This window comes from Sinohyriopsis cumingii, chromosome 2, assembly GCF_028554795.1.
Source record: "Sinohyriopsis cumingii isolate HCF-2022 chromosome 2, ASM2855479v2, whole genome shotgun sequence".
Lineage (NCBI taxonomy): Eukaryota > Metazoa > Mollusca > Bivalvia > Unionida > Unionidae > Sinohyriopsis > Sinohyriopsis cumingii.
In genome coordinates, this window is record NC_142962.1 from 15398162 (window position 1) to 15425735 (window position 27574).

At 35.5% G+C, this 27574-nt stretch overlaps 1 protein-coding gene across 1 annotated transcript in view; it reads left to right on the forward strand.

Moving 5' to 3' along the window:
• The window catches only part of LOC149804374 (nuclear pore complex protein Nup133-like), a 128712-nt gene extending 102375 nt beyond the window's left edge, over positions 1 to 26337 (forward strand). The window contains exons 32-34 of the mRNA XM_089939524.1: positions 19893 to 19966; positions 22497 to 22582; positions 25517 to 26337. Coding sequence (XP_089795650.1) covers positions 19893 to 19966; positions 22497 to 22582; positions 25517 to 25653 — 297 coding nt within the window. The 3' untranslated portion in view covers positions 25654 to 26337. The remainder of the gene's footprint in view (positions 1 to 19892; positions 19967 to 22496; positions 22583 to 25516) is intronic.
• The last annotated feature ends 1237 nt before the right edge of the window (positions 26338 to 27574 follow it).

Below are 27574 nucleotides of genomic sequence, written 5' to 3' on the forward strand. Positions count from 1 at the left end.
TTTATATTGTCATGTACCATGCATTGGCAGCAGTATAACATGGCCAAGGTAAGACACGTTTTGTATTGTCATGTACCATGCATTTGGCTGCAGTATAACATGGCCAAGGTATGAAGCGTTTTGTATTGTCATGTACCATGCATTTGTCTGCAGTATAACATGGCCAAGGTAAGAAACATTTTATATTGCTATGTACTATGCATTTGGCTGCACTATAACATGGCCAAGGTAAGACACATTTTATATTGCTATGTACCATGCATTTGTCTGCAGTATAACATGGCCAAGGTAAGACACATTTTGTATTGTCATGTACTATGCATTTGGCCGCAGTAAAACATGGCCAAGGTAAGACACATTTTGTATTGTCATGTCCTATGCATTTGGCTGCAGTATAACATGGCCAATGTAAAACACGTTTTGTATTGTCATGTACCATGCATTTGGCAGCAGTATAACCTGGCCAAGGTAAGACACGTTTTGTATTGTCATGTACTATGCATTTGGCTGCAGTATAACATGGCCAAGGTAAGACACGTTTTGTATTGTCATGTACCATGCATTTGGCTGCAGTATAACATGGCCAAGGTACGAAGCATTTTGTACCATGCATTTGTCTGCAGTATAACATGGCCAAGGTAAGACACATTTTATATTGCTATGTACCATGCATTTGTCTGCAGTATAACATGGCCAGGGTAAGACACATTTTGTATTGTCATGTACTATGCATTTGGCTGCAGTAAAACATGACCAAGGTAAGACACATTTTGTATTGTCATGTACTATGCATTTGGCTGCAGTAAAACATGGCCAGGGTAAGACACATTTTGTATTGTCATGTACTATGCATTTGGCTGCAGTATAACATGGCCAAGGTATGAAGCGTTTTGTATTGTTTTGTACCATGCATTTGTCTGCAGTATAACATGGCCAATGTAAGACACATTTTATATTGCTATGTACTATGCATTTGGCTGCAGTATAACATGGCCAAGGTAAGACACATTTTATATTTCTATGTACTATGCATTTGGCTGCAGTATAACATGGCCAAGGTAAGACACATTTTATGTTGTTATGTACTGTGCATTTGGCTGCAGTATAACATGGCCAAAGTTGGGCACATTTTATCTTGTCATGTACTGTGCATTTGGCTGCAGCATAACATGGCCAAAGAAGGCCACATTTTATTTTGTTATGTACCATGCATTTGTCTGCAGGATAACATGGCCAAAGGTGGACACATTTTATCTTGTCATGTACCATGCATTTGTCAGCAGCATGGCATGGCCAAAGTTGGGTACCGCTCTGGTGGCTTAGTGGTTAGAGCATCATCCTTGGAAGCAGGAGGTTGTGGGTTCGAACCCTGGCTGAGTCATACCAAAGACTTACAGAAATGGTACTTACAGCTGCCTTGCTTGGTGCTCAGCATTAAGAGTTTAGTGTTAGGACTGGTCAGCCTGGTGTCAGGATAATGTGACTGGGTGGGGCATCATGCTATATGTCTATGGCATGAAGTCCCAGTGCTAGACATCACTAAAATCTGCCACACTGCAGACATCATAATGATATGACTGAACATTTTTTAAAGCTACGTTAAAAATCCTAACCACATCCTAATCACATCACCAAAGTTGGGTACATTTTATCTTGTCATGTACCATGCATTTGTCTGCAATATAACATGGCCTAAGAAGGGCACCTGGTGAAACGGAAGTATTTTGATGTGAACTGCTTGAAGAAACTCTAATAAGATTTACCTCCTGATAAAATCTTGGACTTTCTAAGTGGATTTAGAGAGCAGATTTTAATCCAGTTTTAAGGATTTTACTTGTGTTCACTTTTTCTGTTATATGTGCATGTGTGTGTGTGCATATTATTACAAAATTTAAGGATCTTTACATTTATATTTTATCTTGATGAACTGATTTTACAAATTTTGGGAAGGGTTTAACTTCATAAATTTTTATGCAGTTCAGTTTTGCATTTTTTTAGCTTAACCTTTAGTTGGCAATACATAGCTACTTTTGTGCTGATGTGCCATAAAACATTACTACAGGCATATTAGATTTTTTTAGACAAATCTGAAAAGGTAAGAAATGCGGATTTTACAACTCAGTCCTACTTTATACCAGGTTGTTTCAGCTAACTAGTTTCCCTTTGTAAGTTTGCAATCTGTCATCAGTTCAATAATTTCTCAATGTATTGTTTGAATTTTAATATATTTACCCTTAATATATGTCGCCTTTTTTGAGAAGTTTTGTGATTAAAATTGTATGGTGTGTCATTCTATAATTGGAAGATTCTAGCTCCAGTACATGTCTTTTCGGCTTTACCTGTCTTAGATGTTTACTAAATCTAATGAGGAAATTTATGGAGAAAATAGAAACGAGCAAAATTCTTGCAGACAATAGGTGGTCAACCTCACCCGTTTTTATGCAGCTATAAAAACTAGTATTTTGTCCACCCACATAAATACTGGAGATGTAGCGAGTTTACTCTGTCTTTATAGTATGAGAACGGAGTTTAGTCCATCTCCTACATTACTGTCATTTATTATTAGTCTGTTTAAATCTTCATGGTGTGAGAGCTGAGTTTAGTCTATGTTCTTTGTTTCTGTCATTTATTTTTCTGTTTAAATCTTCATGGTTTGTGAACTGAGTCTAGTCCATCTACATCTCTGTTATTGGTAGCCAGTCTGCTTAAAACTTTATAGTGTGTGAACTGAGTTTAGTCCAGCTCCTACATTTCTGTCATTTATAACCAGTCTGCTTACAACTTTATAGTGTGTGAACTTAGTTTAGTCCAGCTCCTACATTTCTGTCATTTATAACCAGTCTGCTTACAACTTTATAGTGTGTGAACTGAGTTTAGTCCAGCTCCTACATTTCTGTCATTTATAACCAGTCTGCTTACAACTTTATAGTGTGTGAACTAAGTTTAGTCCAGCTCCTACATTTCTGTCATTTATAACCAGTCTGCTTACAACTTTATAGTGTGTGAACTAAGTTTAGTCCAACTCCTACATTTCTGTCATTTATAACCAGTCTGCTTACAACTTTATAGTGTGTGAACTGAGTTTAGTCCAGCTCCTACATTTCTGTCATTTATAACCAGTCTGCTTACAACTTTATAGTGTGTGAACTGAGTTTAGTCCAGCTCCTACATTTCTGTGATTTATAACCAGTCTGCTTACAACTTTATAGTGTGTGAACTAAGTTTAGTCCAGCTCCTACATTTCTGTGATTTATAACCAGTCTGCTTACAACTTTATAGTGTGTGAACTAAGTTTAGTCCAGCTCCTACATTTCTGTGATTTATAACCAGTCTGCTTACAACTTTATAGTGTGTGAACTGAGTTTAGTCCAGCTCCTACATTTCTGTCATTTATAACCAGTCTGCTTACAACTTTATAGTGTGTGAACTAAGTTTAGTCCAGCTCCTCCATTTCTGTCATTTATAACCAGTCTGCTTACAACTTTATAGTGTGTGAACTAAGTTTAGTCCAACTCCTACATTTCTGTCATTTATAACCAGTCTGCTTACAACTTTATAGTGTGTGAACTAAGTTTAGTCCAGCTCCTCCATTTCTGTCATTTATAACCAGTCTGCTTACAACTTTATAGTGTGTGAACTAAGTTTAGTCCAACTCCTACATTTCTGTCATTTATAACCAGTCTGCTTACAGCTTTATAGTGTGTGAACTGAGTTTAGTCCAGTTCCTACATTTCTGTCATTTATAACCAGTCTGCTTACAACTTTATAGTGTGTGAACTAAGTTTAGTCCAGCTCCTCCATTTCTGTCATTTATAACCAGTCTGCTTACAACTGTATAGTGTGTGAACTAAGTTTAGTCCAGCTCCTACATTTCTGTCATTTATTATCAGTCTGTTTAAATCTATATGTTGTGAGAGCAGAGTTTAGCCCATGTCCTACATTATGTCATTTATAACAAGTCTGTTTAAAATTTCATGATGTGAAAGCTGAGTTTAGTCCATCTTGTACAGTGTTATATATTGGATCCTATAGGAAGGAGACTGGTGAACATGCACCATTAGAAAAATGATTGAGAATAATAACACATAATGCACTAATAGTGCTATGAAAAGGAGATAATCTTGCTTGCTTTAACAGTGTTGCCACCAAAATCTTGTGTTCTATACTGCACGTTCATATTTTCCTTGAATACTTGCATTGTTGTAATAACACTTGTAAATTTTATCATGTTTGATCATGTGCTAAAAGAACTCATAAAAACATTAACATATTTGAATCAATGCTTAACCTGAAATGAACTGCACCATGAAATGAACTCATTATCTACCAGCATCTATTATAATAAATTCATGTAGCATAGGTGGACAGATAACATTGCACTACTGAAAGGCTACATGTAGCACAGGTGGACAGATAACATTGCACTACTGAAAGGCTACATGTAGCATAGGTGGACAGATGACATTGCACTACTGAAAGGCTACATGTAGCACAGGTGGACAGATGACATTGCACTAATGAAAGGTTACATGTAGCATAGGTGGACAGATGACATTGCACTACTGAAAGGCTACATGTAGCATAGGTGGACAGATGACATTGCACTACTGAAAGGCTACATGTAGCATAGGTGGACAGATGACATTGCACTACTGAAAGGCTACATGTAGCATAGGTGGACAGATGACATTGCACTACTGAAAGGCTGCATGTAGCATAGGTGGACAGATGACATTGCACTACTGAAAGGCTACATGTAGCATAGGTGGACAGATGACATTGCACTACTGGAAGGCTACATGTAGCATAGGTGGACAGATGACATTGCACTACTGAAAGGCTACATGTAGCATAGGTGGACATATGACATTGCACTACTGGAAGGCTACATGTAGCACAGGTGGACAGATGACATTGCACTATTGAAAGGCTACAGCTACATGTAGCATAGGTGGACAGATGACATTGCACTAATGAAAGGTTACATGTAGCATAGGTGGATAGATGACATTGCACTACTGGAAGGCTACATGTCGCACAGGTGGACAGATAACATTGCACTACTGAAAGGCTACATGTAGCATAGGTGGACAGTGACTTTACACTACTGAAAGGCTACATGTAGCATAGGTGGACAGATGACATTGCACTACTGAAAAGCTACATGGAGCACAGGTGGACAGATGACATTGCACTACTGAAAGGCTACATGTAGCACAGGTGGACAGATAACATTGCACTACTGAAAGGCTACATGTAGCATAGGTGGACAGATAACATTGTACTACTGAAAGGCTACATGTAGCATAGGTGGACAGATGACATGGCACTACTGGAAGGCTACATGTAGCATAGGTGGACAGTGACTTTGGAACAGAAGCATATAAGTTTTGAAAGACCACCACTTCAGCCCAAAAAATCATTGACAAATACAGGTGGTGTATCATTGCAGTGGTCTTTCAAGACAGGTTTTACTGTACGATAATTCAAATAGGGACTAGTTTTCTTTTCTTTCTATTGCCATTATGAAAATGACTTGCTTGTTGGGGATCCCTATTTACCCATGAAATTAAATGGTCTACTTCCAAACTTGGTTTGAGGGAACTAATTACCATATATCCTAACTTAGATAGTCCAACTGCAGACTGCATGGACCCATACATAGTATCACATAATGCACCAGCAGATCTGGGTCTGTGCAGTTTGTTAGAATTAATCAGTAGAACATAAAATATTGACCCTAATTGGCAGGTGCATTATAATATGGGCAGATCAGGATCTTTGTTGTTTGCAGTTTGACTTGACTTATAGGCAAGTATATACAGTAGGTTACATGGAACCATTTAAATTCGTGGGAAGGCATATAAGGTCAAGCCCCATCTAATGAATTGAATTTGAAGCAAATATTTATCATGTTTGAATGGGAGTTTATTAGCAGAACCCCAACCCCCCCATATCTGATTTGCGGCATTTTATAGTTGGTATAAAGAACCTGTTCTGTGAGAAATGCCTGCCATATATAACAGATGTCCTATATGTATGGCACTATAAAAATGGCAACTTTCATTTTTATGACAAACATTAAGATATCAAGAATATACAGACATGGTTTGATAATAGGAATATCTTATTAATAATAAAGGTGGATCACATATGCCTGTTGGTGTTCAGTATTTTCAATCAGGTTCCTTGTCCACCTACAGCAAATTCAGGAGGTGCGCCGACATGGCTCTCTCAAGTGGCAGAGACATGTGCGATTCACCCACCACATTCCAATTCCTATTTTAAGCACCTTACATTACAACAGGAATGAAAAACCATTGTTAATAATTAAGTAGAACATATTCAAAAACCATTGATGTGTGTTTAATATTTAACTTGAAAGAGCCGCTTTACATATTTAGGTAGCTTCTATTCAATAACATACTGATTTGGGTTTAATATTTGGCATGAAAAGCTATATTACATATTTAGGATGCTTATTACATATTTAGGATGCTTCTTTTCAATAACCATTGATGTGGGTTTAATATTTGGCATGAAAAACTATATTACATATTTAGGATGCTTATTACATATTTAGGATGCTTATTACATATTTAGGATGCTTCTTTTCAATAACCATTGATGTGGGTTTTATATTTGGCATGAAAAAACTATTTTACATATTTTCGATGCTTCTTTTCAATAATCATTGATGTGGGTTTAATATTTAACATGACAAACCATACTACATAGTTAGGAATCTTCTATTCAAAGCTATTGATGTAGGTTTGATTTTTGGCATGAAAACTGTATTACATATTTAATTTGCTTCCCTTCAATAGCTATTGATGTAAGTTCGATTTTGGCATAAGACATGATTACTCTTTTTATTATTTCATCATGTTAAAGGATGGAAGGATTTGCCCATTATGATTTTTTTTTCTAGACTGCCAAAGGTGCTAATTAGTCATATTTTATTCTTTGCAAGTAGCTTGAACATTTTTTTGCCCAGCAAAAATTTGCTGTGACAGGCAGAATGGAAATTATTCCAGTCCTGATATTTCATTTGTTACATGGTAGGCATAAGGCTACATTTCATTTGCTACATGGTTGGCATAAGGTTACATTTAATTTGTGTAGGCATAAGGGTACATTTTATTTTTTACATAGTAGGCATAAGGCTACATTTAGTTTGTTACATGGTAGGCATAAGGCTACATTTCATTGGTTGTTGTTGTTGTAGGGTTTAACACCATTTTTCAGCACACGATTGGCTATACATGGCGGCCAGTATTAATGGTGGAGAAGGAACCAGGGAAAACCCAGGAAAGAACCACTGACCCTCGAGAAGCTACTGGCAAGCTTTCTCACATATCCACATTGGCCAAATCCAAGACTTGAACCTATGCAGACAGAGGTGAGATGGCAGTGATCCGTAATGAAGAGCGTTTTAGACCACTCAGCCACTTGGGGCCCCCATTTCATTTGTTACATAGTGGGCATAAGGTTACATTTCAATTGTGTAGTCATCAGGCTACTTTTAATTTGTTACATGGTAGGTACAAGGCTACATTTACTTTGTTACATGGTAGGCATAAGGCTACATTTAATTTGTTACACGGTAGGCATATGGCTACATTTAATTTGTTACATGGTAGATATAAGGCTACATTTAATTTGTTACATGGTAGGCATAAGGATACATTTAATTTGTTACACGATAGGCATAAGGCTACATTTAATTTGTTACATTGGCATAAGGCTACATTTCATTTCTGTAGGCATGAGGCCACATTTAATCTGTTAAATAGTAGGCATAAGGCTACATTTCGTTTGTTACATGGTGGGCATAAGGCTACATTTCACGTGTGTAGGCATAAGGATACATTTAATTTGTTACATGGTAGGCATAAGGCTACATTTAATCTGTTAAATAGTAGGCATAAGGCTACATTTCACTTGTGTAGGCACAAGGCTACATTTCGTTTGTTATATGGTAGGCATAAGGATACATTTAATTTGTTACATAGCAGGCATAAGGCTACATTTAATTTATTACATATTAGTCATAAGGCTACATTTAATTTGTTACACAGTAGGCATAAGGCTACATTTCATTTGTTACATGGTAGGCATATGGCTACATTTCATTTTTTTCATGGTAGGCATAAGGCTACATTTCATTTGTGTAGGCATAAGGCTACATTTCATTTGTTACATAGTGGGCATAAGGCTACATTTCATTTGTGTAGGCATAAGGCTACATTTCATTTGTGTAGGCATAAGGCTACATTTCATTTGTTACATAGTAGGCATAAGGCTACATTTCATTTGTTACATGGTAGGCATAAGGTTACATTTAATTTGTGTAGGCAAAGGCTACATTTCATTTGTTACATAGTAGGCATAAGGCTACATTTCATTTGTGTAGGCATAAGGCTACATTTAATTTGTTACACGGTAGGCATATGGCTACATTTAATTTGTTACATGGTAGATATAAGGCTACATTTAATTTGTTACATGGTAGGCATAAGGATACATTTAATTTGTTACACGATAGGCATAAGGCTACATTTAATTTGTTACATTGGCATAAGGCTACATTTCATTTCTGTAGGCATGAGGCCACATTTAATCTGTTAAATAGTAGGCATAAGGCTACATTTCGTTTGTTACATGGTGGGCATAAGGCTACATTTCACGTGTGTAGGCATAAGGATACATTTAATTTGTTACATGGTAGGCATAAGGCTACATTTAATCTGTTAAATAGTAGGCATAAGGCTACATTTCACTTGTGTAGGCACAAGGCTACATTTCGTTTGTTATATGGTAGGCATAAGGATACATTTAATTTGTCACATAGCAGGCATAAGGCTACATTTAATTTATTACATATTAGTCATAAGGCTACATTTAATTTGTTACACAGTAGGCATAAGGCTACATTTCATTTGTTACATGGTAGGCATATGGCTACATTTCATTTTTTTCATGGTAGGCATAAGGCTACATTTCATTTGTGTAGGCATAAGGCTACATTTCATTTGTTACATGGTGGGCATAAGGCTACATTTCATTTGTGTAGGCATAAGGCTACATTTCATTTGTGTAGGCATAAGGCTACATTTCATTTGTTACATAGTAGGCATAAGGCTACATTTCATTTGTTACATGGTAGGCATAAGGTTACATTTAATTTGTGTAGGCAAAGGCTACATTTCATTTGTTACATAGTAGGCATAAGGCTACATTTCATTTGTGTAGGCATAAGGCTACATTTAATTTGTTACATGGTGGGCATAAGGCTACATTACATTTGTTACATAGTAGGCATAAGGCTACATTTAATTTGTTACATGGTAGGCATAAGGCTACATTTAATTTGTTACATAGTAGGCATAAGGCTACATTTAATTTGTTACTTAGTAGGCATAAGGCTATATTTAATTTGTGTTGGCATCAGGCTACATTTAATTTGTGACATAGTAGGCATAAGGCTACATTTCATTTTTGTAGGCATAAGGCTACATTTAATTTGTTACATTTTAGGCATTAGGCTACATTTCATTTGTGTAGGCATAAGGCTACATTTCATTTGTTACATTTTAGGCATAAGGTTACATTTAATTTGTTACATGGTGGGCATAAGGTTACATTTCATTTGTTACATGGAAGTTTTATCATGTTTGATCATGTGCTAAAAGAACTCATAAAATCCTCAACATATATGAATCAATGCTTAACCTGAAATGAACTGCACCATGAAATGAACTCATTATCTACCAGCATCTATTATAATAAATTCATGTAGCATAGGTGGACAGATGACATTGCACTACTGGAAGGCTACATGTAGCAGTGGTTGACAGATGACACTGCACTACTGAAAGGCTGCATGTAGCATAGGTGGACAGATGACATTGCACTACTGGAAGGCTACATGTAGCAGTGGTTGACAGATGACACTGCACTACTGAAAGGCTGCATGTAGCACAGGTGGACAGATGACATTGCACTACTGAAAGGCTACATGTAGCATAGGTGGACAGATGACATTGCACTACTGAAAGGCTACATGTAGCAGTGGTTGACAGATGACACTGCACTACTGAAAGGCTGCATGTAGCACAGGTGGACAGATGACATTGCACTACTGAAAGGCTACATGTAGCATAGGTGGACAGATAACATTGCACTACTGAAAGGCTACATGTAGCACAGGTGGACAGATGACATTGCACTAATGAAAGGCTACATGTAGCATAGGTGGACAGATGACATTGCATTACTGAAAGGCTGCATATAGCACAGGTGGACAGTGACATTGCACTACTGAAAGGCTACATGTAGCATAGGTGGACAGATAACATTGTACTACTGAAAGGCTACATGTAGCATAGGTGGACAGTGACTTTGGAACAGAAGGATATAAGTCTTGAAAGACCACCACTTCAGCCCAAAAAAATCATTGAGAAATACTGGTGGTGCATCAGTGCAGTGGTCTTTCAAGGCAGGTTTTACTGTACGATAATTCAAATAGGGACTAGTTTTCTTTTCTTTATATTGCCATTATGAAAATGACTTGTTTGTTGAGGATCCCTATTTACCCATGAAATTAAATGGTCTACTTCCAAACTTGGTTTGAGGGAACTAATTACCATATATCCTAACTTAGATAGTCCAACTGCAGACTGCATGGACCCATACATAGTATCACATAATGCACCAGCAGATCTGGGTCTGTGCAGTTTGTTAGAATTAATCAGTAGAACATAAAATATTGACCCTAATTGGCAGGTGCATTATGATATGGGCAGATCAGGATCTTTGTTGTTTGCATTTTGACTTGACTTAGAGGCGAGTATATACAGTAGGTTACATGGAACCATTTAAATTCGTGGGAAGGCATATAAGGTCAAGCCCCATCTAATGAATTGAATTTGAAGCAACTATTTATCATGTTTGAATGGGAATTTATTAGCAGAAACCCCTCCCCCCATATCTGATTTGCGGCATTTTATAGTTGGTATAAAGAACCTGTTCTGTGAGAAATGCTTGCCATATATAGCAGATGTCCTATATGTATGGCACTATAAAAATGGCAACTTTCATTTTTATGACAAACATTAAGATATCAAGAATATACAGACATGGTTTGATAATAGGAATATCTTATTAATAATAAAGGTGGATCACATATGCCTGTTGGTGTTCAGTATTCTCAATCAGGTTCCTTGTCCACCTACAGCAAATTCAGGAGGTGCGCCGACATGGCTCTCTCAAGTGGCAGAGACATGTGCGATTCACCCACCACATTCCAATTCCAATTTTAAGCACCTTACATTACAACAGGAATGAAAAACCATTGTTCAGAATTAAGTAGAACATATTCAGAAACCACTGATGTGTGTTTAATATTTAACTTGAAAGAGCCACTTTACATATTTAGGTAGCTTCTATTCAATAATATACTGATTTGGGTTTAATATTTGGCATGAAAAGCTATATTACATATTTAGGATGCTTATTACATATTTAGGATGCTTCTTTTCAATAACCATTGATGTGGGTTTTATGTTTGGCATGAAAAACTATTTTACATATTTTCGATGCTTCTTTTCAATAACCATTGATGTGGGTTTAATATTTGGCATGAAAAACCATACTACATAGTTAGGATCCTTCTATTCAAAGCTATTGATGTAGGTTTGACTTTTGGCATGAAAACTATTACATATATAGGATGCTTTTCTTCAATAGCTATTGATGTAAGTTTGATTTTGGCATAAGACATGATTACTCTCATTATTATTTCTACATGTTAAAGGATGGTTGAATTTGCCCTTAATGATTTTTTTCTAAACTGCGTAAATGTTCTAATTAGTCATATTTTATTCTTTGCAAGTAGCTTGAACATTTTCTTGCCCAGCAAAATTTTGCTGTGGCAGGCAGAAGGGAAATTATTCCAGTCCTGATATTTCATTTGTTACATAGTAGGCATAAGGCTACATTTCATATGTTACATGGTAGGCATAAGACAACATTTCACTTGTGTAGGCATAAGGCTGATTTCATTTGTTACATGGTAGGCATAAGTCTACATTTCATTTGTGTAGGCATAAGGCTAATTTCATTTGTTACATGGTAGGCATAAGGCTACATTTCATTTGTTACATGGTAGGCAATAGGCTACATTTCATTTGTATAGGCATAAGGCTACATTTCATTTTTTACATGGTAGGCATAAGGCTACATTTCACTTGTGTAGGCATAAGGCTAATTTCATTTGTTACATTGTAGGCATAAGGCTACATTTCATTTGTTACATGGTAGGCAATAGGCTACATTTCATTTGTATAGGCATAAGGCTACATTTCATTTTTTACATGGTAGGCATAAGGCTACATTTCACTTGTGTAGGCATAAGGCTAATTTCATTTGTTACATGGTAGGCATAAGGCTACATTTCATTTGTTACATAGTAGGCATAAGGATGCATTTCATTTATATAGGCATAAGGCTACATTTAATTTGTTACATGGTAGGCATAAGGCTACATTTTATTTCTTACATAGTAGGCATAAGGCTACATTTCACTTGTGTAGGCATAAGGCTAATTTCATTTGTTACATGGTAGGCATAAGGCTACATTTCATTTGTTACATAGTAGGCATAAGGCTACATTTCATTTGTGAAAGCATAAGGCTACATTTCATTTCTGTAGGCATAAGGCTACATTTTATTTTTTACATAGTAGGCATAAGGCTACATTTCACTTGTGTAGGCATAAGGCTAATTTCATTTGTTACATGGTAGGCATAAGGCTACATTTCATTTGTTACATAGTAGGCATAAGGCTACATTTCATTTGTGAAAGCATAAGGCTACATTTCATTTCTGTAGGCATAAGGCTACATTTTATTTTTTACATAGTAGGCATAAGGATGCATTTCATTTGTTACATAGTAGGCATAAGGCTACATTTCATTTCTGTAGGCATAAGGCTACATTTCATTTGTGAAAGCATAAGGCTACATTTCATTTGTTACATAGAAGGCATAAGGCTACATTTCATTTGTTACATAGTAGGCATAAGGCTACATTTCATTTATATAGGCATAAATGTACATTTCTTTTTTTACATAGTAGGCATAAGGCTACATTTCATTTGTTACATTGTAGGCATAAGGCTACATTTAATTTGTTACTTGGTAGGCATAAGGCTACATGTCATTTGTTACATAGTAGGCATAAGGCTACATTTCATTTGTGAAAGCATAAGGCTACATTTAATTTGTTACTTGGTAGGCATAAGGCTACATTTCATTTGTTACATAGTAGGCATAAGGCTACATTTCATTTGTGAAAGCATAAGGCTACATTTCATTTGTTACTTGGCAGGCATAAGGCTACATTTCATTTGTTACTTGGTAGGCATAAGGCTACATTTCATTTATGTAGACATAGGGCTACATTTTATTTTTTACATAGTAGGCATAAGGATGCATTTCATTTGTTACATAGTAGGCATAAGGCTACATTTCATTTGTGAAAGCATAAGGCTACATTTCATTTGTTACTTGGTAGGCATAAGGCTACATTTCATTTGTTACATAGTAGGCATAAGGCTACATTTCATTTGTGAAAGCATAAGGCTACATTTCATTTGTTACTTGGCAGGCATAAGGCTACATTTCATTTGTTACTTGGTAGGCATAAGGCTACATTTCATTTGTTACATAGTAGGCATAAGGCTACATTTCATTTGTGAAAGCATAAGGCTACATTTAATTTGTTACTTGGTAGGCATAAGGCTACATTTCATTTGTTACATAGTAGGCATAAGGCTACATTTCATTTGTGTAGGCGTAAGGCTACATTTAATTTGTTACTTCGTAGGCATAAGGCTACATTTCATTTGTTACATAGTAGGCATAAGGCTACATTTCATTTGTGAAAGCATAAGGCTACATTTCATTTGTTACTTGCCAGGCATAAGGCTACATTTCATTTGTTACTTGGTAGGCATAAGGCTACATTTCATTTGTTACATAGTAGGCATAAGGCTACATGTCATTTGTGAAAGCATAAGGCTACATTTAATTTGCTACATAGGCATAAGGCTACATTTCATTTGTTACACAGTAGGCATAAGACTACATTTCATTTGTGTAAGCATAAGGCTACATTTCATTTGTTACATGGAAGGCATAAGGCTACAATTCATTTGTTACATATTAGGCATAAGGCTTACATTTCATTTGTTACATGGTAGGCATAAGGCTTCATTTAATTTATTACATAGTAGGCATAAGACTACATTTCATTTGTGTAGGCATAAGGCTACATTTCATTTGTGTAGGCATAAGGCTACTTTTCATTTGTTACATAGTAGGCATAAGGCTACATTTCATTTGTGTAAGCATAAGGCTACATTTAATTTGCTACATAGGCATAAGGCTACATTTAATCTGTTACATAGTAGGCATAAGGCTACATTTCATTTGTGTAGACAGAGGCTACATTTAATTTGTTACATGGTAGGCATAAGGCTACATTTAATTTGTTATATGGTTGCATAAGGTTACATTTAATTTGTGTAGGCATAAGGCTACATTTCATTTGTTATATAGTAGGCATAAGACTACATTTCATTTTTTACATGGTAGGCACAAGGCTAACTTCATTTGTTACATGGTAGGCATAAGGCTACATTTCATTTGTGAAAGCATAAGGCTACATTTCATTTGTTACATAGAAGGCATAAGGCTACATTTCATTTGTTACATAGTAGGCATAAGGCTACATTTCATTTATATAGGCATAAATGTACATTTCTTTTTTTACATAGTAGGCATAAGGCTACATTTCATTTATATAGGCATAAGGCTACATTTCTTTTGTTACATAGTAGGCATAAGGCTACATTTAATTTATTACTTGGTAGGCATAAGGCTACATTTCATTTGTTACATAGTAGGCATAAGGCTACATTTCATTTGTGAAAGCATAAGGCTACATTTCATTTGTTACTTGGTATGCATAAGGCTACATTTCATTTGTTACATAGTAGGCATAAGGCTACATTTCATTTGTGAAAGCATAAGGCTACATTTAATTTGTTACTTGGTAGGCATAAGGCTACATTTCATTTGTTACATAGTAGGCATAAGGCTACATTTCATTTGTGAAAGCATAAGGCTACATTTAATTTGTTACTTGGTAGGCATAAGGCTACATTTCATTTGTTACATAGTAGGCATAAGGCTACATTTCATTTGTGAAAACATAAGGCTACATTTAATTTGTTACTTGGCAGGCTTAAGGCTACATTTCATTTGTTACTTGGTAGGCATAAGGCTACATTTCATTTGTTACATGGTAGGCATAAGGCTACATGTCATTTGTGAAAGCATAAGGCTACATTTAATTTGTTACTTGGTAGGCATAAGGCTACATTTCATTTGTTACATAGTAGGCATAAGGCTACATTTCATTTATGAAAGCATAAGGCTACATTTCATTTGTTACATGGAAGGCATAAGGCTACATTTCGTTTGTGTAGGCATAGGGCTACAGTAACATACTAGGCATTTGTGAAAGCATAAGGCTACATTTCATTTGTTACATAGAAGGCATAAGGCTACATTTCATTTGTTACATAGTAGGCATAAGGCTACATTTCATTTATATAGGCATAAATGTACATTTCTTTTTTTACATAGTAGGCATAAGGCTACATTTCATTTATATAGGCATAAGACTACATTTCATTTTTTACATGGTAGGCACAAGGCTAACTTCATTTGTTACATGGTAGGCATAAGGCTACATTTCATTTGTGAAAGCATAAGGCTACATTTCATTTGTTACATAGTAGGCATAAGGCTACATTTCATTTGTTACATAGTAGGCATAAGGCTACATTTCATTTGTGAAAGCATAAGGCTACATTTCATTTGTTACTTGGTAGGCATAAGGCTACATTTCATTTGTTACATAGTAGGCATAAGGCTACATTTCATTTGTGAAAGCATAAGGCTACATTTAATTTGTTACTTGGTAGGCATAAGGCTACATTTCATTTGTTACATAGTAGGCATAAGGCTACATTTCATTTGTGAAAGCATAAGGCTACATTTCATTTGTTTCTTGGTAGGCATAAGGCTACATTTCATTTGTTACATAGTAGGCATAAGGCTACATTTCATTTGTGAAAGCATAAGGCTACATTTAATTTGTTACTTGGTAGGCATAAGGCTACATTTCATTTGTTACATAGTAGGCATAAGGCTACATTTCATTTGTGTAGGCGTAAGGCTACATTTCATTTGTTACTTGGTAGGCATAAGGCTACATTTCATTTGTTACATAGTAGGCATAAGGCTACATTTCATTTGTGAAAGCATAAGGCTACATTTCATTTGTTACTTGCCAGGCATAAGGCTACATTTCATTTGTTACTTGGTAGGCATAAGGCTACATTTCAGTTGTTACATAGTAGGCATAAGGCTACTTGTCATTTGTGAAAGCATAAGGCTACATTTAATTTGTTACTTGGTAGGCATAAGGCTACATTTCATTTGTTACATAGTAGGCATAAGGCTACATTTCATTTGTGAAAGCATAAGGCTACATTTCATTTGTTACATATTAGGCATAAGGCTGCATTTCATTTGTGTAGGCATAGGGCTACAGTAACATACTAGGCATAAGGCTACATTTAAATTGTTACATAGTAGGCATAAGGCTACATTTCATTTGTATAGACATAAGGCTACATCTAATTTGTTACATGGTAGGCATAAAGCTACATTTAATTTGTTATATGGTAGCATAAGGCTACATTTCATTTGTTACATAGTAGGCATAAGACTACATTTCATTTTTTACATGGTAGGCATAAGGCTAACTTCATTTGTTACATGGTAGGCATAAGGCTACATTTCATTTGTTACATAGTAGGCATAAGGCTACATTTCATTTATGTAGGCATAAGGCTACATTTCATTTTTTACATAGTAGGCATAAGGATGCATTTCATTTATATAGGCATAAGGCTACATTTGTTACATGGTAGGCATAAGGCTACTTTTCATTTGTGTAGGCATAAATGTACATTTCTTTTTTTACATAGTAGGCATAAGGCTACATTTCATTTGTTACATAGTAGGCATAAGACTACATTTAATTTGTATAGGCGTAAGGCTACATTTAATTTGTTACTTGGTAGGCATAAGGCTACATTTCATTTGTGAAAGCATAAGGCTACATTTCATTTGTTACATGGAAGGCATAAGGCTACATTTCATTTGTTACATAGTAGGCATAAGGCTACATTTCATTTGTGTTGGCACAAGGCTACATTTAATTTGTTACATAGTAGGCATAAGGCTACATTTAATTTGCTACATAGGCATAAGGCTACATTTAATCTGTTGCATAGTAGGCATAAGACTACATTTCATTTGTGTAGACAGAGGCTACATTTAATTTGCTACATGGTAGGCATAAGGCTACATTTCATTTGTTACATAGTAGGCATAAGGCTACATTTCATTTGTGTTGGCACAAGGCTACATTTAATTTGTTGCATGGTAGGCATAAGGCTACATTTCATTTGTTACATAGTAGGTATAAGGGTACACTTCATTTGTGTAGGCATAAGGCTACATTTCATTTGTTACATTGTAGGCATAAGACTACATTTCATTTGTTACGTGGTAGGCAGAAAACTACATTTCATTCGTGTAGGCATAAGGATACATTTTATTTGTTACATGGTAGGTATAAGGCTACATTTCATTTGTTACATGGTAGGCATAAGGCTACATTTCATTTGTTACATGGTAGGCATATAGTTTATGGGAAGATGACAAGATTTTTAATAATAAATGAAAACACCAGTACACGTGCTAACAAGGCTCAGAGAAAAAATGTCCAGGGCTGGTGATTTTAAAAAAAATAACGAGCCTGGACTTCAGTTTCCATGTCCATATTATAGCCTCTTTTCAGTATTATTTTTCACATGTCATTGCAATTGCTACAATTCAGATATAAAAAAAATAAACACAAAATCATATTAAATTGACTTGTGTGTTTATTTGAATCTTGAGAAATTTCACACAAAGCAAAGTTTTTCTCCAGGTCCCGAGATCAACTATTATCTAATTGCACTAATAATGTCCTTCTTGCTCAGTGGATAAACATTTAATATATTCATTAGCATTGGAAGTATGTCTTGATTTATATACAGTTCCTGTTTTCACTTTTGATGTTATTCATAGATGCCACTTAATATGTTTAATCAGTATTTCATTAGTGTAAGCATTAGCATGGAATAGCTGAATTATTATTCATTAATCTTTAACTTGAACAGTGCAATAGCACTTAAATTAGACCATGAAAAATATCAGAATTCATACTCTAGTGTTTTTGCCAAAGTCATTTTAGTTGGTCTTTTCTTTTTTATATCATCTCTGCTGAAGGTTGGCCAATTTTTATAATCAAAGACTCAGAAGGCAACACAACCACATTTGACTCCTTTATTACTTATAATACCTGAAAATAACATCCTGCATTTGACCTACACTCTCCAGATTACAACAATACAGTAATCAGTTTACATCTTTTCATATGTACACACTGGCCTTAAAGGCATTATGCAGCCATGCATCGTCACACTGGAACAGTTGTTGGAACAGTTCTAGTCCCCACTAGACTGGTTGTAGCTTTTTTTTGGCACATAGTTATCCTAAACGGTATTTGAGAATCACATGTATGTGAGCACTAGTGATAGTAACACAGGCAATCGGTTCCCCATTCATTGATCACATGCTTCACTTTGTACTCAAAGTTTACCGCTTGCTATAGAAGTGTGATGAATAGACAATCTTCTTAAGGGTTGTTCCATTTAAATATACATGGTACCAGGGAAGGCAGTTTTAAAAAAATATATGCCAGGATACTTTGATTTCATTGAGTTCATATTAAAATGATAAGAAAATCCTGTATTGCAACAATGGGTGAGTACTCCACTTTAAAAGTGCCTTCCCTGGGTTCATGTATGTTTTAATGGAACAGCCCTTAGGGGTAAGGGGTAAACATGGGGATAAATATTAATAATTTACCAGTCTTCCAACATCTTGAAAATAAATTTCCACATTGCATCAGCATAATTGATGTTTTCTCAGGCAATTAGTTTTTGTTTTCCAAAACCCTGATGGGCACCTCATTTAAAATACTTGGTTTTAACCTTGAGCTTAAGATCACAAATGCTTTGCTATCCTTTCTGTCTTTTGAAAAAATAATAAAAAATTGTCATATTAGATAAACATAGAGCCACCATTTTACAAATGAAAAACAGTTCCAAGCTAATGTCACACTTAGGGGTAGCTGGCAGTATATTGCTGGTGACTGATAAGGAAATCCATTTATTTAGCTATAACGTTTATACATCATCAAAAAGAAAGCAGAATTATTCTAAATTACAATCATTTGTTTCTCCCATGTTCTTGTGAATCCGGTAGAATTGGGAGAGAAATTCAAGGCAGATTAAGAACTCATGTCAGAGAGTATGTAGACATGTCATTTAACAATACCACATCTAAGCAGTTAATATGCAAATATGTTTGTGTGTTATATAAATGTGTAATAGATTTGTTATAAAGTGTTTGTGTATTATGTGAGTATGTATGATAGATTTGTTTCACAAGTCTAGAGTTCAGATGGGAAAACTTGACCACAACAACCAAAAGAAACAGACCAATCTTCACCAGTCTTCAGACACACTTTTTGTTCAACATATTGACTTTAATACATTTAAAAATAAATTTTAAAAACAATTCTGGGATGTAATCACCATTTAGACATCTTGATTTTTCGTTTCTTTTATCTTATAGGGTGAATATGGGGACAATTTGGAGACTCTGAGGATGCACATATGGTGCCAAGCCATCCTGAAGGAGAAAACAATGTGAGTAAAAACAAATCTTCCTTATTTCATACAGACTTCATTTTAACATCACCTCTGGAAGTGAGTGGTATTATAATTGGCCTTTCCCATCCAAGTGTGGAATTTTCTGTCATGCCCTTATGCCTCCATGCAAACCTCCACTGTGTCTTTGTCTTGTGCCACCATGCATACCTGCAATGTGTATTTGCCTTGTGACTCTATGCCTACCTCTACTGTGTCTTTTCCTTGTGCCTCTGTGCATACCTCCACTGTCTCTTTGCCTTGTGCCTCTATGCATACCTCTGCTGTGTCTTTGCCTTGTGCCTCCATACATACCTCCACTGTATCTTTGCCTTGTGCCTCCATGCATACCTCCACTGTCTTTGCCTTGTGCTTCTATGCCTACCTCCTCACTGTCTTTGCCTTGTCCTCCTCACTGTCTTTGCCTTGTGCCTCTATGCATACCTCCACTGTGTCTTCGCCTTGTTCCTCTATGCCTACCTCCTCATTGTCTTTGCCCTTGTGCCTCATGCATACGACCTCTTGGAGCTATATCTCTCAATTCTAAACACCTTTTTGGACCAAACTTGAACTGTGCATATAACATAAACTTAATTTGCTGTGACCTACTTTGTAGGATTTATTCAGACATTGCTTAAATATGTTTTCTGAATTCCCACAACTGTGCTTTACTTCCAACACCTTCTTGGTCACTTTTATCTAATTTTCAAGCCATTATTCAAACTCGCATAAAATACTGACTCCTGTCACAGATGCATGGGTATTTTGTAAGCTTCTGTTTACAGCAACCATACTTTTAAAGTGGTTTATCCTTTATCAGAAAGGAGTATAGACAGCTATATCTTGCCACTATATCTTCTAATTGCCTTTATTTTCTAAAAGTCAACAAAACCAACAACCTATACATACAGATCCCCTAAGATTATACAATGGCTGCTAATTTCACCTGTGTCAGCTTTAAACTCAAGTGCATCTTAATCTATTGACACTCTAGTGTTTCTTTAACCCATCATAAATGTTTGGTCATTGATGACTTAATTACACATATTATGCAATGCTAGTTTAAAAACTGACATTTTCTTGTGGAGGGCAAGGTTGGGGAACTGAATTAATGGTGTTTAATAATAATAATAATTCTTTATGTTAAAAGAGTAGCTGAATTAGAATACATAGGTATCTAGTCGCTGTTAAGGCCCTTAGTAACTTTCTAACAGTCTGTCCTAATTACAAAACGTTTAGGAAAAACTCACACCATCTGACAAGGTAACAATGAAGTGAAATGACTTGACCTTACTCTAAACATATCAATCATATTGAAATAAAGTGTTTAAAAAATAGAATAACCTGTTGAAATCAATCAAAACCAAGCTTTAAATATTTTAAATGTTGTTTTTATTTTTTTTAAATAACACCAGAAAGTTATCTCCCTTATCCCATTCACACAGTGACAGTACCAAATTTGTTACAGTTTCAACTTTTAGTTTTATTGATCATGCTCTTTAAAGACAGTGGTTGTGAATAAGACAAGTGTACTATAGCACTGCCTCACTATAAGACCCTTCAGTAAAACATGTTTTTCTGTTATAAGGCAGTTATGGTCACAGATCCCATTTTATTATGTTCTAATTGCATGTATAATATTTGTCATAATAAGGCAGTCACACTATGTATTTGGTGCCTCCGATAGACAGCATTATAATGAGGGAAATCTATTTTTAAAATGAGGGAGGTCTGTATCTTTATATGATGTGACCTAATAATAGATGAATGTAGTATTTATTTCACTAAAAGACTTATTGTGATGTCTGTTTTGTGAAATTGTGCTTATCTGACATCCAATATGGCCATCGTGCAGCCATCTTAACTCTACTTCAACAGAAAGTTATATTGACTTGGAGTTTCCACAAGACGATTTCATGTGATGTCCAGTTGGCATTAAATGAAAATGGTGCCTATCTGATGTTCAGTATGGCAACCAGCCATTTTGATAATCTTGCTATTGCTACTCCTCCTGAATGGAAAGTCACATCTTGAAAATATTGAAATATTGTTGTCTCTACTCCTCTCCAATGGATGGCTAAATCAACATGGGGTTTTCACCAGTAGATCTCCAATGATATCTGGTTGGTCCTAAACAGAAATGGTGCCAGTCATACATCCAGTATAGCTGTCATGGTGACTGTCTTCAAAATTTTGTTGTCACTACTCTCCTGAATGTATGATCAGTATGACATGGAACCAAAAGACTTCTAATGATGTCTACTTTATACTAAATGACACTAGTACAAACCTGACATTCAGTATGTGTACCACAACAGCAAATTTGAAAATCTTGTTATAGTTGAAGAATATCAGAGATGTTTTCAACTCACTACAGTTAAAATTAAGAAATGGTCTGGATTTCCTAGAATGTTCTTTTTGCCCAGTAGAGCATCAGTCCCATCAAAGGACTCTTGTTTGTGTACTTAAACCTAATTAGATCATTCTGAATTCAGTTTTGCATTGAGCCCTTTATCATTCAATTTTCCAGATGGACACATAACCCAGTGGGTGATCCGCTAGACAGTATAAAGGATACAATATTCTTAAAGACAGTTGCTCTTGCTTTCAGAGAGGGTAAGCATTCCTTTGAGTATATAAGATTTTACAATGTAAGTTAAATATTTTATAATAATGCCTGTAGGTCTGTTTGGTCAACAGATGTGTATACATTGGAGTCTATGGGAGTATTTAAATACATGTAGGCTGTTTGGTCAACAGATGTGTATACATTGGATTACACCTCTCCCCTCGATAATTCGCACACAATGGATCCACAAACATAGACTGCACTAGAAGCAAGGCGCAAGTTACCAAAGGACCTCTAAAAATTGAGGGGGTGAGGTGGCATTAGGGAACTGGGCTGTTTATTAACTGAATCCTCGTTTTACAATCATGTCAATAATAATTTTTAATAACACGCTTTTTCCAATGAAGTTGTTCGTTATTCTGTTTAAATAACATTTATTTTCAAAATGTCCAACATATGAAAGATCGTTCCAACTGGTTTCAACAACCATCCTGTGTACATGAAAAGATCTGTATTACATCACATCACTGCTTTTTTGTTTTCTTGATGAGTCTGGTTCCTGTGTTGGTTTTTAATATTATCCTGCCAAATCGGGAGTACAGAACAGGGAACTAGACTAATTGTTGATACACCACCAAACAAGATTCCTTTTTTTCAAAAACAAGCGACATTTACTTTTTGAGACACTTGTCTTCGTCAAAACTCAAGTTTTGTATTGTTCAGTTAGTACAATATTGATGTCATGATTTCATTGCAAGTAATAATGAAACTTCTTATCATTCTTGAGGATATCTCTAAGTGCTAGTTCAAGAATTCTCTGAAACTTTCTTGCCCACAATGGTCCGTATCTGTGAAGTCAAGCTCTTTATTTTGCGAAGTATTCATTTCACTTGGCTACCTTGTTATCTTTGATCACAGTTATGAAAGAGTTGGTTATTTTAAGGTAGTTTATGTTACATACACAATAATATTTATAAGTGTTCGATTGATCAAATGAAATGAGTTCACCCGACATATGACTGGGGCTGCTAGATTTTATATTTATAGGATTTTGGTGTCTTTTAACTTTTCTTTATTCCACCTCCTTAATTTGATTCAAAAGACATAATTAATTGATAATACAAAAGAGGCCAGCATTTAATTCAGTGAAACAATACAACAAATACTTCCGGAAGTCTGTTATCAAAATATGGTCGGCACCTAATTAGGTTCTCAGAGAAAAGCTCGCGTACATAGCTGTTACTAACAGTAGGTTGACGCATTTTATGTTTAATTACAAGAATACACATTGCATTTATGACGATTGCACTTAAAAGGAACTAAAAGATAGAACTAGAACACAAATTTCAATTGATAAAAAAAGTATTTAATTTGTATTTATGTATTAAAGTACTGCCTCCACTCAGTGTGACATTTTCATTGATCATTATTTCCTTACATATCATTAAATGCGGTTTACTAGAAATGTCATTTGCAATGAAAATGTAAAAAATTGTATGTCCTATTTTTAAATTCAATATTTCATAGTGTTGATTAAAATTTTCAGGTCCTATCTACTGTTTTCAGCGATAATATGAGCGATACAGCAAAGTTTCCATTACCAATTTGGATCGTGATTGTCTTTATACTCAACAAATAGGGATCAATTTTGGGGGTATTTTCTGGTTTTAAAAAATGGGATCCACGCCTGACCCCGCGTTATAAGTGGGTTCACAAGCTATCAGGCCATGAGTTATCGAGGCAGTGGTCTATATGGGAGTTTTTTAATACATATAGGCTATTAGGTCAACAGATGTGTATACATTGAAGTATATGGGAGTATGTAAATACATATAGGCTGTTTGGTCAACAGATGTGAATACACTGGAGTATATGGGAGTATTTAAATGCATATAGGCTGTTTGGTCAACAGATGTGTATACACTGGAGTGTATGGGAGTATGCAAATACATATAGGCTGTTAGGTCAACAGATGCATATAGATTGAAGCATATGGGATTATTTAAATACACATATAGGCTGTTTGGTCAACAGATGTGAATACATTGGAGAGTATGGGAGGATTTTAAATACATATAGACAGTTTGGTCAACAGATGTGTATACAGTGGAGTGTTGCCATTATTTTCCTTGAATATGGTTTTGATTCAAGTCTTCACTTACCTTACCAACTTTTGCTTGAAAATAAATGATAAATGATGATTATTCATCCATTTAAAAAACTGATTTAGTTCTTTGTAAGAATGGGTTCAAATGAAGATTATAGTAAAATGGTAGCTTTTGAACCTTGACAATATATTTTGTTCTCCTGTTCAGCTATATAAGTGTTTGTATAAGCTGGAACATATAATGAGGCATGTCTTCTTTGATCCGTTATGTTTTTATATCTTATTCTTTTATTATGTTCAGTTTTGCCCAGGATTTTCATTGTTTGCAGGATCAGTAGTGCATTAATCTATGCATTTATCTGGTACTGACAGAGTTGCACCATCTGCAAACATGACTGCAACTAAATGAAGTGTTTCAAGCTTGCTGTGAACTACTCATATCTATTTATTACTGGCAAATTGATAAGCGTTAAAATATGCACTTGATGAATTAGCGCATGATAATCAATACTTATTAGTCTTATCAGTCAAAGAATTGTGTGATCAGACTTAAATACATAGATAGGAAGATGCAAACACACCTACACATGTTTGTCCTCAGTATGTTCATAATACCTTAGACATACCTGTATAAGCTGTGAGGGCTGTTCCATTTAAGCATGCATGGTACCAGGAATTGCAGTTTTTTTGAAAATATATCCCAGGGTACTTTGATTTCACAGAGTTCATATTAAAATGACAAGAAAATTCTAAATTGCATTTATGAGCGAGTACCCCACCTTAAACGTGCCTTCCCTGTGTCCCATGTATGTTTTAATGGAACAGCCCTAAATAATACCTGTTTGCCTACAGCATATTTTTGTGTCTTCCTCAGGCTGGAACCCACAAACCTTCCTGCCAGAACATCAGCAGTTACTGAGATTTCCAGAACTCGGAGAGCTGAGGGAAAACCAGAATCTTCACTTTTTCCTGGCAGCTGCATATGAGCAGATCCTTAGTGTTCTCAAATAAACTTCAAGCGTTAAATTTTTTGTGAACTTTAAGATTCATTGAATGGTCACAGATATGACAAACCAAATGTTTTCACTGTGGATTCCTAAAATTACTCATTGACCACTGTTCTAACTGATAGCTGTCAATGAAATATAATGACTATGGGAAATGTTCCCATTAGACTGAAGCTTGTGATGGATGATCAGGAGGAATTTCTTCCAGTCATATTTCTTTGCCAGGGTTTGTACATATTGCGTGCCTCAGAAATCATGAAGGAAGAACAAACGTAGGACATCATCAATAAAAAAATATTTTGTATGCATGTCATATATACTTGCTTATAAGACAAGTCAAACTGCAAACCACACAGACCCAGATCCGATGTTGGATAATTCACTGGCAGATCTGCTTCTGTGCAGTTTGTTAGGAGTAATCAGTAGAATAAATAACAGAGACCCTGATCTGTAGATGCATTATAATATGGCAGGTCAGGATCTTTGTTATTTGCAATTTGACTTGACTTATAAGCAGGTATATACAGTACATGGCAGCATGCTGCTTAAGGTAAAAGGTGTTAAAAGAAAATTTTCTTTCATTGAGAAGAAATCTAGATTTTAAGACCTCAGGTTAGTGATAATGTTCCAAATGACGGAGGGAGGACTTAAATATTAATCATTAAAGACATTATGAAATTACCCAGAAGTGGAGAATTTTATTTGTAGTTTCTTTCATTACCATATATATTCACTTATAAATTGAGACCAACTGCAAACTGCACATACCTAGATCTGCCATAGCATAATGCACAGACAGAGCTGGGTCTATGCAGTATTGTTATAAGTAATTAGTAATACAAACAGCATAGATCCAGATGCTGGTGTATTATTTGGCAACAAATCAGGGTTGTTTGCAGTTGGACTCATTTGCCATATAACCAAATGCTGGTGCATTATTTGGCAAACAAATCAGGGTTGTTTGCAGTTGGACTCATTTGCCATATACCCAAATGCTGGTGCATTATTTAACAACAAATCAGGGTTGTTTGCAGTTGGACTCATTTGCCATATACCCAGATGCTGGTGGATTATTTGGCAACGGATCAGGGTTGTTAGCTGTTGGACTTATTTGCCATATACCCAGATGCTGGTTCATTATTTGGTAGGGCAGCAAATCAATGTTGTTTGCAGTTGAACTCATGTTGTACACAAGCAGATATAGTCCTTGTCCGTATCAAACTAAGAACTCCCTTATTTAACTGTCAGCCTCACTTCCCTTTGCAGATTGTAAATTAAACTCAAAACTAGTGTTATTTGTTTGTGTGGAATGTTCAAGGATCTGTGTGTCAGCAGGTATGAGGTTTTGATGAGTGGGATTTACCTAACCCACATGAATACATACGATGAATTATTTTGCTCTTATTTCTTACCAAAATACAATGGTGGATGCAAACAAGGGACAGGGGCAGATTAGTTGTTAACAGTAGACAGATATTTTCTATAATTAAATATATGTCTTTGGATTGAGCATAAAAAGTTTTCTTTAGAACAAAACAATTTGTGGTAAGCAGTAATTATACTCTGGAAAAATGTTTTTACATATTGAAAACACAAGAAACTGTGTGGACGTTCATGATGCTCTAAGCTTAATGATATTTTCCATAGCAGGGTGGTTCCACATCTTCAACACTGCAGTCAAGATAGACCAAAAATATAAAGTTTGCGAACCTTATATATATCTATTACACACAAAAAATTACCTATAGGCCTGCACTTGGACCACACTGATCTATACCGTCAAAGAGTACACTCTTGTAGGATAGGTGTAACCCACATGACTTTGTCACAAAGGCAAATTGTGTCATGCATATATCAAAATGAGAGAATAGTAGAATGCTTCAAACACATCACTGTAACAAAGGCTAATTACCCTTGAGAATCAG